Source organism: Sorex fumeus, unplaced genomic scaffold (genome assembly GCF_029834395.1).
Source record: "Sorex fumeus unplaced genomic scaffold, SorFum_2.1 ptg000098l, whole genome shotgun sequence".
Taxonomy (NCBI): domain Eukaryota; kingdom Metazoa; phylum Chordata; class Mammalia; order Eulipotyphla; family Soricidae; genus Sorex; species Sorex fumeus.
The window spans coordinates 65,533,713-65,556,063 of NW_026606155.1; the positions used below are offsets into that span (position 1 = coordinate 65,533,713).

Sequence of the window (22,351 nt, forward strand, 5' to 3'; positions counted from 1 at the left end):
CAGACTATACTATAAACTACAAAGACTATACTAGACTCAAAAAGCTTGCAGTTCCTTATTGTGTTACCTGATTTCTATCTGTTTTCAGAGTTCAGTAAACCAAATGATAATCGATAATGAAAGTTTAAAATACACAGTGCTGAGTTCTCAACTTCTTGAGAATATTTGAGAATGGGTATCCTATTATATATTTTTTTCATTCTCTTAGCTACATCTGTCTTGGTGGCTGTATGAATGCCATGAATATGCTACTTTTATCATTCAGGGTTCCTTAGAAACCTGTTTTGTTAGTCTCACTTCTATCAGCAGTTCATTGTGAGTCTTACTTGCTCCATTAAATGTATGTTCTGGAATAAGTTTTGATATAAACTAACAAATCAAAAGTTTTATGTTTGATGGTTCTCTTCATTATAGATACTTGTGGCTTTAAGGCATCTTCATTTTAAAAACATTGTTCATTGTGACCTCAAACCAGAAAATGTACTACTAGCATCTGCTGATCCTTTCCCTCAGGCAAGTATAAAGATGCTTACAACTCAAAAGGCCTACCAACAGCCTCACTGGCTCCTATGCAAATCATGTCACCATTTTTATCCCTCAAAACCTTTGTTTCTGATTTTGTCTGTTTTATACATTCTTTGCACCATAGACCTATGTACAAACTTGGTCTTTTTTCTTTCTTCCTCCTATCTTCATGATAACTCCTCATGCCTTCCCATACTGCTTTTTGGCTTCTCTTGAGTACAGATCCTAAAGAACTGACAATCTTACGCCTTTTTGAAAGCACTAACCTGAGTTCCAGAGATGGTACTAGCCAAGTTGCGAGAGTCATTTAAGTTTACTTCTCAGGAACAAAGGGAAAATTGTCTTTCCTCAATTCAGAGGGCAGAAGACATTTTCTCCCAGTTGGCCTGATCAAGATGACTGTCACTCCTAGCTTTCCTTACATTTTTTAGCTCTTGCCAAGGAGCTAATTTTGAGGATCCTCACAGCTAATTTTGAGGAGTATTGTGAATGACATGACTTTTATCTTCCAGTCTTGAGTTTTTATATTTAGTCTGTCACTTCCCTCATCATGCTGTTTCTTTAACTTCTAAAACAACATACCCACTTCTGAGCATACATATGTTCACATTTATCTCAATTTTTGAGTGGGGGAAAGAAGGAAACATGTTTAGTTGTTTTATTTATAAATAAAAACATATTTGGCATTGGCTAATACTCCATTGTCTTCAAATACATGAAGTGGAGCGCAGCTCTTTTGTGGAAAAGTCATCCAGTACATTTTAAATTATTATATATGTACAAGTTTTTGGCTGACCTGGGCCAAAACTCAGATGAATTTTACCATTTCTTTAAACCATTTTTGTCAACAGGTGAAGCTTTGTGATTTTGGTTTTGCTCGGATCATTGGGGAGAAGTCTTTCCGGAGGTCCGTGGTGGGTACCCCAGCTTACCTGGCTCCTGAGGTTTTGAGAAACAAGGGCTATAACCGCTCACTGGACATGTGGTCTGTTGGGGTCATCATCTATGTCAGTCTAAGTGGCACATTTCCATTTAATGAAGATGAAGACATACATGACCAAATCCAGAATGCAGCTTTCATGTATCCACCAAATCCTTGGAAGGAAATCTCACACGAAGGTAATACCTTTTATTCCAGAAATAATAGTGTTTTAAGCCTTAAGTGTTGCATTAATTCAGTTGTGAATTATTAAATTGATATTTACATTGTAAAGTAACCACTAGAGTATGACATAAGTGAGTTAAAAAGTAAAGAAAATGCATGGGTGGGATAAATAATAAAAGAAAGTAAGGCACTTTCTTTACATGCAGCTGACCCAGGGTCCATCTCCGGCACCCCACATTGCTCCCCAAACATGCCATGTGTGACCCTCCATACACAAAAAACAGAACAAAAGTATAGAAAATGAAACCTTAAAGTATCTTTGGATGAAATATACACACATAATAAAACAGATAAACAATATGTATTAAGAAGTGAATACAACCAGGAGAAATTTAATATTCTGGGTTGGGGTAGGTAGGGAATATGGGAATACGAGTGAAGGGAAATTACACTGTTGATGAGATTGGGGTTGAAATATTATATTCCTAAAACTCAACTGTCAATAACTTTGTAAATCAATCCTTTTGTTTAAAAAAAAAAATCGAAGGAGCTCCTCAGTGGATTCATTCTGGAGTTCAATACACTCAATTCTCATACCCTAAAGCCATAACATTGGGGAGCTGGAGTGATTATACAGTGAGCTGGGTACTTGCCTTACATACAGATAAGTGAATTCAATCCCCAGCACCCATCTATTCCCACAAACATGCTAGGAATGATCTCTGAGCATAAGTAAGCTCTGAACAGGACTGGGTGTGACACCTCCTCCCACCAAACTATAAAGTGACTCATGGTAACAAACAAGTGCATTATATAAAACAAAAATTAACTTTTAGACCAAGTGCCCAACCGGGGGAGTTGCCAAAGGGAAAATTAAGTCAATAATGTAAAGAACCAGTTGTAGACCGATGGCATTAGTGGTGATTAGATTTGATGTTAGTGGTAAATTTACTGTTATATAAACACACTTTGCTTTATAATGATGTTTACATGAACTCTTTGCAAATCTTTTGTTGTTTGTTTTTGTTTTTGCTTGGGGACCACACCCAGCAGTGCTCAGGATTTCATGTGACACAGTCCTCAGGGGTCACTTCCTGGGGTGCTAAGGAGAATGTGGAAGAATCTAACCTGGGCTCCTTACATGCGGAGCATGTGCACCTGCTCTTTGAGTATATGGTTAAGTTTTTAGACTGTTGTTCATATTAAATGGCAAAAGTTGTTTTGAATACTTAAGAGTAACAATATATAGGCAGTAACCTGTAACATTATTTAGCCATAGCTAGAAAGGATTCTTTGACTTGCAAAAGAACTATCATGTAACCGAAGAACTAATGAACTAATAGAATATTTAGGATATTTTAATAAAAGTAAAATGTGAAATGTGAATAATTTTCCCAAGAGACAGAAAAAGGAATTCTCAGATAATCTTGTAATCAGTATTCTAAGTAGAAAATATTATATCTAAAAATGAGTAACCATTATGTTTGATACCTCTAATCTGAAAATTCAGTAAAATAACTTGATAGTTACTGCAGTAGAAATCTGGAATATCTGTTAAACCAGTCAAATATATCCCTGCTATGCAGAATTCGCTCATTGGAAAAATCCCTTTCGGTTTTTAACTTTTTTTTGCAATAATGGAATACATTTCCTTTAAGTAGTAGAACAAAATGATACCACTTTTTTATATTACAGAAATGTGGTTATATTACTATATCAACATAGTCTAAGCCAGAAAGGAATAGCTATAGAACTGAATATATAATTGTCAATCGTAATGGAAAAAAGAGGAATAGTTAGTAGTGGGTTAAGAAACTTGCTGTAGGGCTGGAGCTATAGTACAGTAGATAGGACATTTGCCTTGCAAGCAGCTGACCCGGGTTCAATTTTCAGCATCCCGTATGGTCCCTTGAGCACCATCAGGAGTAATTCCTGAGTGCAGAGCCAGGAGTAACCCCTGCATCACTAGGTATGACCCAAAAAGCAAAAAAAAAAAAAAATATCTTGCTGGAAAATCATCATGAATGTATATTGTAGATACCAAAGTAGAAGACCAGACATAACTGTGCTTAAAAGAACTTGAAAGTTGAGGTAGGTCTATGAATTTGTAAAAATGCTCATTTATTTTCTTGAATTGTTAGCTCTATAGGCATAAAATTCAGACGATTTTGGACTTGACTAGTCAAAATTGATCAATTTGGATTTGACTAGTCGATTTGTACTTAACTAGTCAGAATTGCACTAAAAATTGAAAAAGAACAGATGCAGTATCATAGAAAGGATATTGCTCACTGGAAAAATATCGCTCATTGGAAAAATCCCTTTTAGTTTTTAACTTTTTTTTTGCAATAATAGAATACATTTCCTTTAAGTAGTAGAACAAAATGATATCACTTTTTTATATTACATTTTATATTTTAATATTACACAGGAACAATTCATAGGTAATTATATTTGACTTAGAAGTACATGTTTTACTTAGTTATTGGTATGTCTAAGCCCTAAAATTTTCTGTCCTCAGATATATGTAAAATCCAGCTCAGAGAGAAACTTACCTTTCTAAAATGACACGATTTCAGTTTGAGAATTAAATTAGCTCTATCTCCAGTATCTTCCTCTGATCCAACAAAGCCTTTGAGACAGACATTTTGCTGTTGATTAACCAAGGCTATGGATGGTAAATGAGTTATCTGATTGCCAGTATGTCATAATAATATCAGCTAAAACATTATAAAAGTAGTTACTGGTCCAGGTTCTGTTTTGCTCTCTTGCTCAGAAAAATATTAGATATTATAATAGGGAGTAGTGATACCAAATAATTTTTGGTTTGGGGACACACCTAGCGATGCTCAGAGGTTACTCCTGGCTCTGTGCTGATAAAATATTCAGTAGTGGAACATAATGGGATTCCAAGGATGGAATCTCAATTGGCTGCATGCAAGACAACTGCTGTACCTGCTGTATTGTCTCTCTGGCACCTTGTACCAAATAATTTTTAGAATATAGTATCTGATGACTGCAAGAAAAGTAGTATCAGGCAAAGGGTGATCATGACATCATATAGTAAATTTTGAGTCTCATGATATTAAACCATACCAGAACTATGAAGAATACAAAATCTAGAGATAGGAAAATAAATATTAGGTACCATACTTATTCTGTACTCAAAGATCAGTATCAATAGTCAAGCAGATTGAGATAATGCCCTATCTATCATTCTAATAAGCCATCATCTACCTTCTTTGCAACTCACTGAAAACTGAGCATGTTTTCTGAGCATATAATGAGGTTTTAAGAAATGAAAGAAAGGATGTGGAAGTTGTCTATAAAGAGAGATGTGAAGTAAGCCAAAGCTTTGGATTTAGAATTAAAATGGCGGAACATTAAGTTAAACAAATGCTCAGCTGATAACTGAATACTGACTGTTTACTTTGAGAAATTATATGCAAACTGCTAGGCATATTCCCTAAATGTTCTTCACACATGTTATTGCTAGTATTTTTTTTTTGGCACAAAAATCTGAAAGTCATAAGGTCCTTGTAGCATACATCAATTATAAATATTTCATCGCGTATCTTTTCCTGTATTTTTCTGTTATTGTAGACTCACACTTATAAAACATGAGACTGTTTAGTGAGGCTGCCTTGGACATGATTGTACTATTTAATTTTCACAATAATTCTCTGACAAGTAATTTGATTTAGTCTCTGTAGTAGAGAAAGCAGACTACCCGTTAAGCAACTTGCCTGAGGTCACACCATTGTAGGGTTTTCCGGTTGGATCCCTGGATCAGTTTGTCTTCTTTCCTTTTAGCATACATTGTTGTATAGCAAATGTGCTATTTTCTTATGATTTGGTAAGAAACATAAAACAAACATGAACCTGTTTGTGCTATAATAAAATGATTTGAGTACTGATATTTAGGAGATATGCATATTAATTATTAGTTACTGAATTAATCAGGACTCATGTACAAATAATAGAATCTCTAACTAAGGTAGACTGTAAAAAACTATGCAAGCAGAAGGTTGTGTGTTTGCGGGCTTTCTGGACAGCTCTATCTCACTGCTCGTGTTTGGTGCCCTTGAGCCGCTGTGTGTGGCCTGGATAAGGATGGCTGTTGGCCAAGGGCAGATGAAGGAAGAAGCGAGAGCCAGGCTGGTTGGTCTTAGTTGCAGTTTATTCCAATCCTCTCTTTTTTTTTTCTTTTTTTATTAGTGAAACACCATGAGGTACAGTTATAGACTTACAAATTTTGTGCTTGGGTTTCAGTTATACCATGATCAAGTGCCCATCCCTCCACCAGTGCCCGTCATCCATCACCACGGGTCCCAGCATCCCCCCCAACCCCCCCCCCCCCCCCCGTCCCATCCTGCCTCTGTGGCAGGGTATTACCCCTTGTTCTCTCTCTCTTCTTTTGGGTACCGTGTTTTGCAAGAGAGGCATTGAGTGGCAATCATGTTTGGTCTATAGACTACTTTTAGCATGCTTCTCCCACCCTCTCTTCATTCACTCCTGTCTCTCCTCTCTGCCTCTCTCTCTAACTCCTTTTCAGTCTGGGCTGACACTCCACCCAGTCAGGTAGCCAAATCAACAAAAGAAAGCCCTTCCTGACTGCCTCAGGCAAACTACCTCCTTAAGGTGTTTTTCTCTTTTCCTCAGTCCAATAAACTATCAATAAACTATCAACTATCAACTATTCCTGAGGCTATGCAGGGAGGACAAAACAGTGTTATCCTACAGTAGAGGAAACACTGCATTGACTCAGACAACTGAGAATTCCAAAAGGAAAGCCTCAGCTGGATCATACATTGCATTCAGTATATTTCTCCATCTCTCTGCCTAACTCTTCTTTACAGTGGCTTCCTTCTCAGTTCGATTCTTGATGAGGTACAAAATGATGGATCCCTCAGCTGTTACATGCTACTCATTGTAAGAGATTTCAGAGTGGAAGACAGTTCTCTCTTAGTAGTTACAGAGGCTCTGAAAAGGGCACTGATTGGGCCAGAATTTTAGTACAGCATGTAGAGCATTTGCCTTTTATGCCAGGTTTGATCCCCAGCATTCCATAGGATCCCTGAGCCCATCGTGAATGATTCCTAATTGCATGATCCAGGAATAACCCAAAGCATCACCAGGTGTGACTCAAATACCAAAAACCAAAAAAAGGCACTAATTGACTGCACTTAAATCTCAAATTTCCTGGGAGCAATGACACATGTTTTTTGGGAGCCACATAGCCTTACAGATAGTTGAATTTCCTGCATGCTGGGGAAAAGTCCCTTCAGTGAAAAGATACTAAGTTAAAAATGAATATAGAAGCATTCAAAGATGTCCAGAATTAAAATAGAGACTTAAAAACTGGGAGAACATTTGAAGAACACTAGAAAATAGTCATGCGTAATATGGAGATTAAAAAACTAATTTTGCAGGAGAGAATAATAGATAATACTGCTACAAAATTATAGTGTAGCCAAGCATTATTTTAAATGCTTTATATAGGTGAACTCTTTTAATCATCTCTAACCTTTGCATAGAAGTAATTATATTTTCGTTTTTAAGAGGACCCAGTGCAAGCACAGAGTATACTTTCCTGATTGGAACCAGAGTGCAGATCCTCACAGCTTAGCTTCAAATTGCATGCTCTCATTCACTACAACATGTGTAGCTTCTTCAAATCCTAATGGACTTAGTCATACTAAATTAATTAACATCATGTTTAATGTACTTCCACTATCCTATAGTTACTAGCAAAATTTTTAATATTGTCTAAAAATACTGGGAAATAAGATCATGTTAAGATAACCTGATTTGCAAGTTTTCCACTTAAGAATCTTGGTAATCTCATCAAAATTACTTATTTTCTTAGGTTTCAATGATTAAATGATAGTGATTCCAATTCCTCACTCACTGGGTTGCTTTAGATACTAAATAAGAATGTACTTGGCAGTATTTAGCAAAGTGATTGGCGTAACTAAATTAATTTAAATATATCAAATGTTTCCTGCTTGCCAATCACATGACACTATCTACATATCAGTCTGTATGTATTTTATATATACATACTCAGTGTTACAATCATACATATAATTAAATACGTTATGTAATTATGCATATATAATTAAATAAGAATGCATGTGTGCAATTAAACACTCCTAAAGGAATCATACAGTTACAACTAATCACACAACAGGAGATCCCACCAGTGTTTTCTGAGGTGCGCTATGCCATCATGCCTGGACACACTTGAAAGATGGAAGGAGGGTATGATAGCAGATCCAGGCGCAGTGGGGGCACATTTAGTTTATTTGTTTAAAAGTGCACTTTTTGAGAGATGCTGAATAATTTTGTTCCTGAAAAGAGAATGGTGGGCCACGGAAGTTTGACTCTAAATCATCACAGGAAACAGAGCTCGGGACTAATACAGCTGATTTTCAGACAGATTTGTGTACTACACCTAGTTTTATTTCATCATTAGTAAGTATCTGGGTGACCATTTGTCAAACTGTTTAAATATTACTTCCTCTCAATGATAAGTTATGGCCTTTCACCTTCAGCTTATTAGCATTATACTAAGTTAAGCACTTAGTTACAGCACATCCATCCTATATGAACTTTATCAGTTTCCTGAAAGAGCTTGTGCATCTGTTTTATTACTGCTTTTAAATGCACATTAGAGAGACCCAAGAGATAGTACAGGGGTTAGGAACTTACCTTGCACATTGTCAGCCCTAGGAAGGCAATACACACCTAAGTCTCACCAGGAGGTATCCCTGAGCACAGATATCCCTGAGCAGACCAGGTATAAAACCTGCACACAGCTAGGCAAGGTCAAAAAAGGGGGAGGAAGGACAGTGTAGGGGCCACATGCAATTCATGTGGTAGAGCACCATATGCTCCTCCCTCAGTACTGCTGGGTGTGACCCCCACAGTTTTTAGCACAGCAGTAGCACGCAGCCAACATGGCCGACCTGAGTTCGATTCCTCCGCCCCTCTCGGAGAGCCCAGCAAGCTACCGTGAGTATCTCACCCGCACGGCAGAGCCTGACAAGCTACCTGTGTTGTATTCGATATGCTAAACACAGTTACAACAAAGTCTCCAATGGAGATGTTACTGGGCCCCCTCGAGCAAATCGATGAACAACGGGAGGACAGTGACAGTGACAGTGACAATATTTTTATTGTTTTTTTAAAATTTTATTGAATCACCATGAGATAGTTACAAGCTTTCATATTGGGTTACAATCACACAATGATCAAACACCCATCCCTCCACCAGTGCACATTCCCCACCACCAATATCCCCAGTATGACCCTCCTTCCACACCCTCCCCCTGCCTCCATGGCAGACAATGTTCCCCATACTCTCTTTCTACTTTTGAACATTATGGTTTGCAATACAGACACTGAGAAGTCATCATGTTTGGTCCATTATCTACTTTCAACACACATCTCCCATCCCAACCGATTCCTCCAACCATTATTTTCTTAGTGTTCTCTTCTCTATTTTCTCTATTCCAGCTGCCTTCTTCCCCTCCATTCATGATGCAGGCTTCCAGCTAAGGAGCAATCCTCCTGGCCCTTGTATCTACTGTCCTTGTGTGTCAGCCTCATGTTATGTTATTCCATATTCCGCAAATGAGTGCAGTCCTTCTATGTCTGTCCCTCTCTTTTTGACCCATTTCACTTAGCATGATGCTCTCCATGTCTAGCCACAGTTTTTTTTTCATGGAGATTCCCAGGCAGGACACTCCCATAGCCTCTCCATGCTGGGACTGTAATAAGAATTTTGAATGTTCCGTGACGCTTGCTCTAGAGCTGTGCTCAGCTCAGCGAAAAACTTGACAACTTACAGAACTCAAACAAGAGTTTTAAATATTTTCATATTCAAATTTAGATCAATTATAAAATCCCCTTCTTGTTCCTAAAATTTATTGTGCTCAGGGCTTACTCCCAACTCTACACTCACGGGACCATATGTAGTGCTAAGAATTTACCCAGGATGGCCATGTGCAAGACAAGCACCCTACCAGCTGTAATATCTCTCGGATCCCTCATTTTTAATATTAATTGCATATACTAATATTTAATATTAGTACATGCAATTTGCTGCAAATGTTGAATTCATTTCACTATAGATTACCATGAAAATAGTAATGATAGGAAAAGAATCACAACCTTCCTCTGACAAGAATAAACAAGAAAAATATAAACTTTAAGGAAATGCATCATGGTGTGTAATTTTTAAAAGCAGCTAAGATATACATCATGATTTGAAGCATTTAAAGGAATATAAGGAAAAAATAACTTTTAATCACTTGAATATTTTTTATTAAGTGTGTGGTGATAGGTTTAGAAATGTCAGATGATAACATTATAATACATATGTATATATGTAGCAGTAAGCATGAGTTACAATCCTGGAGTCTCTCAGTTAATAGTTATTCTACCTACTGTGCGTAACTTTAAATTTTATATAACTTTGGACCAAGCATATCTAACTGCTTTTGGACCTAACCATGTAATATCTGTAAATAATGAAATAAAACTTCAGCAACACTGGGTAGGAAAGCCTAGAATGTAATGATCCCTAATTTCCATAGGATTTAATAGGCTTCAGCCCAGATGAATCAATCAGGATATATATTTAAATGTCATTTACCAATCTGAGTTAACACTTTTAAATAAATTTTACATTTATGCATATGTATATATTTATATCCCATATCATGTGCCAGATATTCTTTTAAGTTATAAGGGTGACCAATATGAGAACATAGCTAGAGTAATTGGAAGGAGGACAATATGAAAAAACTAAAATCAAGAGCTTTATTCTACTTCATGGAAGAAATCATTTTAATGAAGTAGTTCTTCTCAAACTGTCTGTGATAAAGGACCCTTTTTATTTTAATTTTCAAACAAACGTAAAATATAATAAAAATGTGTCAAATAGCTATAAAAGTTTAAAAAGACTTCATCATAGACCTCTTAACAGTTCACAAACTGACATTAATACATGGATTATGTAGAGCACTAGCATAAAGTTAGTGAATTAAGCACAAAGAATAGTGTATTATTTAAAAGTATAGAGAGAATAGGAGGAAAAATTTAAATAGGAGAGTTAATCTCGATAGTCTCTATAGAGTGGGTCTAAAAATGGGATGAGAACTTTGATTTTTCATTCTGAATTCATTTCACTGATTATTTAGCTCTTTATCCATTGAACAGAAATGTATGGAGGAAAATAAACCGTTCTGTATGGCCTTTCATGCAACTATAATTCTTCCATATCTGATCAAAGTTTTTTCTACACTGAAGCATATAACATTATTAATGAATGTTATCACTGAAGAACTATAAGGTTATATTTCTTTTCCTATAACACCAATGGCTTTTCTATAACTTCATAACTGAGAAGATGTAATCCAAGGCACTCTCTTAACTACACAAAGAAAAATTTTCATGTGTTACTGTCAAGACAGTTTAACTTTTCCTACATCCCTTCAGTTGTTCAAAATTATAACATAAATCATATACGTTTAGTGTGACTTCATTATCTTTCTTTTATGTTGCAATTTTATTTTAATATACATCTTATATATTATATATTAAGATTAAGGGCTGGAGCGTAGCACAGCGGGTAGGGCGTCTGCCTTGCACGCAGCCAACATGGCCGACCCGAGTTCAATTCCTCTGCCCCTCTCGGAGAGCCCGGCAAGCTACCGAGAGTATTCGATATGCCAGACACAGTAACAACAAAGTCTCCAATGGAGACGTTACTGGGCCCGCTCGAGCAAATCGATGATAAACGGGAGGGCCTCTACTTTACTTTACTCAGAGTCCTAAAGCTGATACATCTTTTATTATTCTTAGAGGAAGAAGAGACGTGGCTTGTCTAAGCCAATAAAGTGGATAGGATAGCTTGGAAAGGGAGATATAATTTGCTTCCATGCAACCCATCTCACTAGAATGATAACAAACAAGCTGCACTGAGAAAGCATTTATTAAAGTGGAAGTACCTTCCCATCATCAAATTGAATTGATGTGTTCAATTAGAGACACAGTAAATTTGAAGCAGGTTAGTAATAGACTCCAAAGATCACCAGATGAGTAACTATAGCTTTTCTCCTGAGTTTTGATATTCTTTCATATGCCATTAGGGAGGCAAGCAGGCAGTAATCAACACAGAGGCAAGTTCGGAAATTGTCTCACAACCAGCCCAGACCCCCACAGACATAGATCATTTTCTGTTTCACAGGTGAAATCCAAAGAAGCACCTATTCTTAAGTCACCTGCTGTTTTGTTACTGCTCAGCCTCAGAGTCACATGATTAGTTGGTATTTTCAAGAATTAAACTCAAGTACAAAGCCTTGATAGACACATGCGCACACACACACACACACACACATACACACACACATACACACATGCATACATATACATATATATATAAGAGGAAGAAAGTGCCCTTGCATTAATCCTGTAGCTTGTCTTAAATCATTATGGTGCACCATTGACTGGAATTTTTTACTTCTGTGGTCTGACAGCCTCAATAATATTGCTACCTCTCTTACTGATAATGTATAATGTGTTGCATAAATTAATTTAAACGTTTTTATTTAACTTAAATAATATTTTATTAAATATATAGTTCTAATTTATTATTGCCTGTTTCTGTTGGTCTCAGCTCTCTGCTCACATTTATGTATGTTGTAGATAATCAGTGGCAGATCATGGCATAGAAAGATAACAGTGTACCACTAAATGTATCAGAGTATCTAAATTTTATTTTAAAAGCAAAAGTATGCCATTCATTATGACAGATTAAAATAAAATGGGTCACAAGTGTGTCCCCTCCCCACTGAAACGAGATGAAAAATACAGCCAGCACAAAAACAAAGCAAAGCTAAATAAAAACCTAGCACCATTTACCACATGGTATGTTTTCAGAATCCAACAGCGTTCCAGAACACTAAACACTTAAGTTGGAAGTAGCACTTTGCCGTGAAAAGGAACCAGCTGTAGGTCCCTATTTCACTACATATTGTTCAAAACAAAAAATAAACTCCATTGAAAATAAATCTTAGGGAGATGAGATCCAGAAATCCAATGGTATGCAAAAAAAAGACAGATAATTATCATTTTAATAATTAAACTGTTTGTAATGCTTAATAAGACTTGCAGATCCAGTAAGCTTGCTGAATATTAATGAATAGATTGATTTGTCAACATATTAGCACCACTGTCAGACATAACAGGACGGAAGAGTTACAAGGGGGCTAGCCAGTGAAATGCTTAAAAATACCTGACTGGGTGCCAGAAAATATAATCACGATTGGTAAACTGAAGTGAATTAAATGGGCCAGAACTTCCAAAGGGGGTTATGTTTTTAAAAATATCTCTTACTCGAAATTTGGAATTGTTTGTGTTTTATTAAAACACAAAACAAAGCCTGGATTTTTGTCTTATAGAAAGAACTTTAAAATTATAAGACAGTAGCATACAAATTTTTTAAATCTACTTACCAAATAAAAAAATCACAATGAGATAGTTTCTAAAAATATCCCACTACCAGAAAATGAATATTTGATAGAAAAGTAAATTATAATAACTAGGTTTTCTCTAACAAAAAATACTTAAGAGAAACAGCACAAATTTAAAAAGAATATTGACATCATAAATATTCAAAGTTCTGTCACTGTCGTGTCCTTCCGTTGTTCATCGATTTGCTCGAGCGGGCCCAGTAACGTCTCTATTGTGAAACTTGTTGTTACTGTATTTGGTATATCGAATATGTCACGGGTAGCTTGCCAGGCTTTACCATGCGGTGAGATACTCTCAGTAGCTTGCTGGGCTCTCAGAGAGCAACGTATAAAGATGATTAAAATCTAATTTATATATTTAGAGAAATTAAAATTTGTAAGTTCTCTGAATGTAGAAACTAAGAGGTAAGACATAACTATAATATAAGAAAGCATGAAAAATAGTTCAGAGGAAAGCAAAATAATTTGCTTTATGGTTACAATTTTATTTAATCTTTATTTTTTATGGTGAATATTTATTGAGTGCTTTTCAGTTTGCTTTTAATTATGTTTTGTTTGGGGGCCACAATGGTGGTAGTCAGGGGTCCTTCTTTTTCTCTGTCCCATCACTCACTGGTAACACAAGCCTGCCATAAACAGAGCATGCACTCAGTCCACTGACTTATCTCTCATCTCCATCCCCAGTTCTATTTACTCTTGTTTCTTTCCTTTTTTGAAGATCCATTTCTGGCAGTACTCAAGGACCATACCCAGTGGTACCAGGATTGAACTTGGGTATCTCTTGCCCTTTGAGTTATTGCCCCACACCGAGAAACTTTTTTGGGGGGGGAGAAGGACAGTGCTGGGGATTGAATATAGAACATCACACATGCAAATACTCTACCTCTGAGTTCTTAAACATATATCTCACTTTTTGTGTGTGTTTGTTTTTGGGCGATACCTAACTGCAGGACTTGCTCCTGGTTCTGAACTCAAGAATGATTCCTAGTGAGGCTCACAGGACCACATGGGTACTTGAGATTGAATCCTGATCAGTCGCATGCAAGTCAAAATGTCTCTCCAGTTTCTTATTTCTTTCATTAATTGCTCTGAGTACCAACTGTATCACTGTCTTCCTGTTGTTCATCAGTTTGCTTGAGTGGGCACCAGTAATGTCTCACAACAAATTGTGAGACTTTTTTACTGTTTTTGGCATATTGAATACATCACAGGAAGCTTGCCAGGCTTTGCTGTGTAGGCAAGATACTCTTGGTAGCTTGCTGGGCTCTCCAAGGGGCAAGGACTCGAACCCAGGTCAGCCATGTCAGCTGCATGCAAGGGAAATGCCGTACCTGCTGTGCACCCCATGTCCAGCAGGAGTGATCACTGAGCACAGAGCCAGGAGTAAGCCCTGAAAACTGTCAGATACGTCCCCTCTTCCCCCCAAATAACAATAAAAAGAACTATGGAGCTCTACAACATGGATGAATTTCCAAAATGTTATGTTTAGGATCACGGTCACGGTCACTGTCCTCCTGTTGTTCATCGATTTGCTCGAGCAGGCCCAGTAACATCTCTCTCATGAGTCTTGTTGTTACTGTGTTTGGCATATCGAATACATCACAGGTAGCTTACCAGGCTCTGCCATGAGGGCAAGATACTCTCGGTAGCTTGCCAGGCTCTCCGAGAGGGGCAGAGGACTCGAACTCGCGTCGGCCATGTTGGCTGCATGCAAGGCAAACGCCCTACCCGCTGTGCTATGTTTAGGAAAAGAAATAATAAAGATTTCATATACTTTTTCTTTTTTTTCATTTTGGTGGATCAGCCCTCAGACCTCATGCTTGTGAGGCATGCCTCTATCACTGAGCCACATTCCCAGCTCTTGTTATTGTTGTTGTTGTTGTTTTGTTGTTGTTGTTGTTTTGGGGACACACCCCGCTGTGCCTAGGGCTTACTTATGCTCTGTGCTCAAGATTACTAGTGGTGGTACCCAGGGGACCATATGGGATGCAGGGAATTGAACCTGGGTCGGCTGTGTGCAAGGCAAGTGGCCTACCCATTGTACTATTTTTCTGGCCCCACATCCCAAACTCTTAACTGTTCTTTTCCCCAAAAAAATTTGTATTGTGGTAAAATACACATAAAATGTACCTGAATACAGTTCAGTTATATTAATACATTTATAATACTTTGCAATAATCACTACCATTCATTCTCCAAATTCATATTACCCTATAACTCTAGGGGTTAGAGAGATAGCTTATTGATCAGAAATGTATGCCTTGTATGTGCAGGGACCTGAGTGCCAACTTCAGCACCACGTGGCCTCCTGAACCCAGTCAGGTGTGGCCCTGGTGCTCCAACACCACTATAACCAAAGAGCATCAAATTGCTAGGCCAGTCATTGAGCTGTCTGGCCCAGTTGGCCAAATACTCTGAATATGGCCCTTTAGCATTATTTGGGTAGCCCTCCAACAAGAAGTTGGATAGATAATACAATGGATAAGGCACTTGCCTTGCATGTGATCCCCAATATCTCATATACCCCCTAAGCCTGGCAGGAGGGATTGTTGAGTGCAGATCCAAAAGTAAACCCTGAGCACCACCAGGTAGGTGTGGGCCCGAAATCAAAAACCAAGCCAAATGAAAGAACGACTACAAAAATTTCAACAACAAAACTCTGAAATTCTATTCCCATTAAGCCATAACTCCTCATTCCCTCTTTCCCTGTCTCTTAAAAACCCATGATTCTACTTTCTATAATTTTGAATAAGTGTCTCATTTACTTTTGTGAGGCAAGATTTTTTTTTTTCTTTGTGGATAACAGCCGGTAATGCTCAGGGGTTACTCCTGACTCTTCACTCAGGAATCACTCCTGGCGGTGCTCGGGGGACTAAATGGGATGCTAGGAATCGAACCCAGGTCAGTGGCATGCAAGGCAAACACCTTACCTCCTGTACTATCACTCCATCCCTAAGGCAAGATAATTTTTATTGAATGAAACTACTTAGATGCAAGAGGGAGGTAGAAGAAAAATACTATATTTGAGATAACAAGAGTTTGAAAGAGCAAGGAAACAAACAGACAGAGACAAGCAAGCAAGATACTTGTTCAAGGAAGAACATGGGCTTGAAGGAGCAAGCCTAAGTGCCTCACTTAAATGGAATCATACAGTTTGTCTTGTGGCTCACTTATTTCACTTAGCATAATGTTCCCAAGATTCATCCATTTTATAGCATATATCTTAACTATAAGTTTTTAAATTTTCCATTAAGTCGGTACCATGGATTGAACCTAGGACTACACATAGGAACTACATACTCAGCGTTAACTGTAAATTTTGAATAGGATATGCCCTATGGGAAAAATCAACTGTAAAAAAAGCTATCCTTCTTGCCTCCCTCCCTCTATTCCTTCCCTCCCACTTTTTTCTCTCTCCCTCCCTCCCTTCCTTCCTTTCTCCCTTTCTTTTTTCCTTTCTTTCTTTCTTTCTTTCTTTCTTTCTTTCTTTCTTCCTTTCTTTCTTTCTTCCTTCCTTCCTTCCTTCCTTCCTTCCTTCCTTTCTTTCTTTCTTTCTTTCTTTCTTTCTTTCTTTCTTTCTTTCTTTCTTTCTCATTCCTAGTGGTGCTCAGGACTTACACCTGACTCAGAGATTGCTCCTAGTGATGCTCAGGGGATTGTATGGTGCTGAGAATTTAACCCCAGACTTCAAAGTTCTAAAAAAAAATAAAGAAATAAATATTCAAAGTCCTATTGAACTTCCCCCCTCCCATGGAAATATTTTTATATAGTCCAATTATACAATTAGAATTTCACTTCTGATTGGGTAGAATGATGAAGTTGAATTGTGATAGCTGAATGTATTTGGATATGTCAGCATAAGGAGCAATGAGGTGAAATAGTCTTAAGTTGCTTTTGTTGCTAATGAAGTGAGTGGGGAATGGCAGAGGAAGAGACCGCCACAGCCAAGCCAATATCTGCTGTCTTGATTCCTTGCCTATGAAATACCCAGGAGCTTCAAGACTTATGAAAATCTCCTTAAGCTTCTTCACGATTGACCCCACTAAGGCAATGATCAGGTTGTACCTGGGACCCCCATGATCAGCTCATCAAGGGTAATGAAACCCCCACTAGAGTTTTGAGGAAGCCATGGTTCTTGAACTGAAGTGAGATTATAGTCATCGCTGAAAAGCGAGAAAAATTCTCCTTATCTCCACCCATGATCCCAGGTTCATTGTTCATTCATGCAGAAAGGAATTTCCGGAAAAAAGAAATTGTACAAAGAAATGAGTGAGGAAAAAGAAACAAGAGAAAACAGGCTTCTCCAAAGAAATGATAGAGCCCAGTAAAGAAAGTATGAATCCTAAGGATAGCTCTAAACAGCTGGTTCATTGGACTTTTCCACAGTGTCCAGGTGTGGGGATTTTGTACAAATAGGAGTTCATCTCAAGGGTATTATCAACTGAAATGGACAAGTGATCTTACTATAGTCTTAAGCCTTTTTATCCTGCTGAAAGATCCTGTGATAGGTCTCTGGGTCTCTTGAGGACTCTTGGCCTTAGACTTTGATCTGGCCTTCTCTGGAACACTGCTCAGAGTAGTTGTGAGAACTATTCAGATCTCTTCTTAATATATTGATTTCTCAACAGTCACTGTCAAGGGACCCCCACCTGACCTACTGCTTCTTTTCACTCCACAATAAAAATACAAAATAATATGTGAAAATTTAGAATGAAAAATTCTTTCTAAACCATATCTCATGATACCAATCAAAAAATACAAAATAATATATCAAAATTTAGGATAATATCTAAACTACATCTCCTGATACCAATCCAGAGAAATCTTAATTTGTTCCACAGATGGAAAATATACAATCTTACAAAAAGTCCCGTTTCTGCTTTATTTGACCCTTACACAGAGGGAGAAAATATATCTCTATTTTTATACCCAGGGACAAAATAAGCCAGTACTTTTTCTAACATAAAGATGCAGCTCAGAGGTTTGAGAGTAGCCATCTTATCACCCAGAAACTTCTTTTCTCCTGGTCAGTCAGTTCTTTCAGCCTCCTGTTCACTCTGATCCAAACATTCTCCTCTTCATTTCTGTTTTTCTTAAACCTCAAATGGTTCTGACTCAGTGTTCACAGAGTCTAAGAATAAATTGAAGCCACCGCTCCCCTCATTACTAAAACACACTTCTTTTAGTGTGGTATAAAATAACATTTGATTCTGGGACTGTAAATTGATTTGTGCTGAGTTCACTGTGAATTGAGAACCCTGAATTCTTTCTCATGCATGTTCTAATAAGCCAGATTTTCTAGTTCTCACTTCAGCCATTTTGGATGAGGATGGGGAGGTGAAACCTAAATTGAATTAATTGTTATCATACTGTAGTTATTGTGGAATTAATTTATTTGTATAATTCAATACATTTGCTCTTCCTTTAGTACATTTTAAGTAGAAACTAACCTATATTTTTCCACATCTTCATTTGAGAATACTAAATAATATTGGACTGATGGTAGATACTTTTCTCGACTTTCATATTCTGTTCTAAGGTCGCTTGAACAACATTAAGTTATCATTTAGCGACTTCCAGGATTGCCATATCTCTAGCTCCTTACTACTGAAATTTCATAAGGTGCCGTTGAACGCCATTAAAATACAGACACTCAAAGCCTGTCGAAGATCTACCAACTTTAGGCACTAGAGATTGTGTGTCCATTGTGTGTGTATGTGTGTGTGTGAAATAAAATTCACAGAAGCACTACAGAGCACATTCACTCTCAACTCTACCTACACATATTAGAAATTCCTGGGAACTTATCCACCCATAGAAATACCAGTACCTGAGGCCTCTCTTCTAAAGATTTGCACTTGATCTTTGGCTTATGTACTATCATTCAAAAGAGAAAAAACCTGGATCCAAAAAGATAGTACAGCAGATAAGGCTCTTTCTTTGCACAACCGGGGCTTGATCTCTGGCATCCTATGTGGTCCCCTCCCCAAGCCCACCAGGGTTGATTCCTGAGTGCAGAACCAGGAGTAACCCCAAGTACCACCAGGTGTGGCCCCCAAAACAAGAGAGAAAAACCTTCTAAAAGATTTGAATATGTAATGAAAAAATAACCCCAAGTATCAGAACATTTTGATATCTGCTTTAATTTTTGAATCGCTTTGACTTTAGCTGAGAGATTGCTGTTGGCTTCTGTTTATTAAATATTCATTTCCAAGGTTGAGTGCTAGTCTTCTGAGGGAAATGAAATTGAAAGTAAGCCGGGGAATAAGCACTGATAGAATAAATTTCTACAGAGAACTGGTGAAAGAGAAACAGCAACTGGGTCTCTAAAGGTCTTGCACTTCATTGGATTGCAGTAATTGACTCAGGAACTAGTGAGATGATGACTTCCAGCAGCCTTGTTTGCTGCTGGCAGCCTCTGGCTTTAGCCCCTGAGAGGAACGTCCCAGTCAGTGTTGCTGGGCAACAGCTTTCTAGGTTGAGAGCTGGAATGTGAAGGGTTGCAAAATGATTTTTTAAAATAAATACACAACTTACCATCAGCATGAAGCAAACCAAAGGGAGAACTGAGCAGCAGACTCAGTAAGGTGGAGTGGAAATGGAAAAAAAAATACTCCCTTGAAGCCAAGGGGTTCAGGTTGACAGGTGAGCACTCCATCAGCACTAGGATACATGTGATCTGATTTTACCTTGAAAATATGCACATAAATCATGTGGAGGTGGAGAAAGAATAATGGGGAAATTAAAGATGAGAAGTCCTGGGACTAAACAGGTCACCGCTAGGGGATTCATTGGCATTTTTTCTCCTCTAATAAAAATTAAAACAAACCCTATGTTTCTTGCAAACATTCTCAGCATCTTTCTGATTTTCTCTGAGAAATAATTGATCCTGTGATCCTGGCATCTAGGGAAATATTTATTCAAAATTTTACAAATTGCATGTACCAAATCTGTATTTTAAACGTTAGAGTTGTGAATGGACATTTAAAATTTCTAATCAATGCAGTTAATCTCCCAAATGCTATTTAGGAGAATTTTTCAGATACGACAAATGATACATTTTATTTGAAACAGTCCTAAAATTTTTCTGCCAAAATAAATACACATCTGTGTGAAGTTGAGGATCAGGAGAATAGGAGGGGACAAGTTTATGTTAAGATAATTAAAGATAAGACATCTTTAAGCTCAGTGAGGTACAATCTAGAGACCAATTAAAAATACCAATTGCATCCAACTCCCTGATTTTCTTCAAGATTTGGATACAATTCAATTTTGCTATAGCAGTGGTACATGCAAATGTAGCTTCTACATACACAGGACCTATTGTTTCGTTCACATGACATTCACTGTGAAGTAGAGAATGACTCCAATATGGTTCCTACAATTTCAAAGATAATTCCATATTTTGATATGAGGACAAAATGGAATCCATGCTATATACACTATGTAAGAATGTTTCCTTTCATATTGAAACATAAAGCCTTTCAACACCTGCATATGCCATTCAATGTTAGTTTTGTTCAAATCTACTTGTGCACCTGCAAGCAGATTGTACAGAACCTCTTTGGCTATCATAACATCTGGTGAAATGCCTATTCTGGCAAAAGAGAACATTTGATAAAGTTTTCTGTTCATTTTCCTGAGATTTTAGTCTCTCAGCTCATGGGACATGAGAGAAATTGCTATATAGGAAGCTAAGGTGAAGAAAACTGTATTAGCCAAGAATTAATTGTAGCAAAAAATAACATACATTTTTTAATTGGACATAGAAAACACTTTTCTTTGTCATCTCTTTCTAATTTATAGAATTGCTCATAAGTACAGGAAATCTTCCAAACATAAAATTTAAACCATACAGTTGTTTCAAATTTTTTCAACCAGAAAAAGGAAAGACTTTCCGCATTGACCCATTATGACTATCTACAGTGTTCAGAGTTTGGTCTTCATACAACTTAATAATAATTATAAGAAACAAAGACATTGTTTAAGGATAAAGATGAGAACACAACTCTTGGAATAGTATTTGGAAAGTGAACTCCCAGAATAAATAGGTAGGCGTTGTTAGAAAATAATCCATCATCTTCCTGAAATTGTTGGTATCATATTTACTGCAAATAGGAGAATGAGCCACTCCTGTTTTCTTGAGGATGGGGGCAGGGGGAGGCAGAGAGAAGGACTTGAAACAGATAGTTAATTGGGAAGCAAGGTATGAATAACAAGGATTGACACAAAAGAATAGAAGAGTATGATTTCCTGCAAAACTTGGGGTTTAACTTAACTAGTGCTGGTTAGGGTGGCATCTGTTGGGGCCAGGGATATAAACAAACTGAAGCATGTGCATTGCAAGTAGAATCCCAGATTCTGTTCCTGCCTCTGATGGTCCCCCAAGCACCACTGGGAGCAACCCCCTAGCTCTGAACTTGGTGTGGCCCCAAACCCAAATGGCATCTCCTTACTCTCAACAGCAGAGCCTAGCACAATGTTGCAGTCCAACTCCATCTCATTAGAGGCAGCTATTTGGCTGTTTGTGCTTTCCACAATCTGTGGTGGTGAGCAGAAGGGCCAGAATTTCTGAAGCAGTCCCTTCTTTCTAAATATTCCTTTTCTCATGAGATTCAAATCTTCATGGGGTAGCAAATAAACTAGAGTTGGCAGATGTCTTCCCTCTCCTCAGTGGACAACTGTATCCTGCCCCTTTGCTGGACTCCTCCTGCCACCTTTCCTTTCCACCGTCCTTTTCCTTCTTTCTTTCATGTTTCCCACTGCTGAGTTGTGTTCCTATTTCCTTTATTTTTGAGGAAAAGTCTAAAGATGACCCTATTTTGTTTCCTTCTGTAGTCACTTTCTCACCCTCCTCCCCTTATCGGAAGTCTAATAGCATGCCCTGTGCCATTCTCTCTAGATCAGATTCCAGTATCTTGATTTGAGTTTGGAAACTGGAGTTAAAATCCCATATGCACTTTTTTTTTACTTTTTGGGTCACACCTGGCGATGCACAGGGGTAACTCCTGTCTCTGTACTCAGGAATTACTCCTGGCGGTGCTCAGGACACCATATGGGATGTTGGGAATCGAACCCGGGTCAGCTGCATGCAAGGCAAATGCCCTACCCACTGTGCTATTGCTTCAGCCGCAACCCCATGTGCACTTTTTAAAAAATCTTAACTCTTAGCTCCCTT

At 37.7% G+C, this 22,351-nt stretch overlaps 1 protein-coding gene across 2 annotated transcripts in view; it reads left to right on the top strand.

The window, feature by feature from the left end:
• PRKD1 (protein kinase D1) overlaps positions 1-22,351 on the top strand; it is a 324,330-nt gene that overhangs the window by 293,833 nt on the left and 8,146 nt on the right. For both annotated transcript variants that reach the window (XM_056134138.1, XM_056134139.1), the window contains 2 exons: positions 415-513; positions 1,377-1,644. In XM_056134138.1, the coding sequence (XP_055990113.1) occupies positions 415-513; positions 1,377-1,644 (367 nt within the window). The remainder of the gene's footprint in view (positions 1-414; positions 514-1,376; positions 1,645-22,351) is intronic.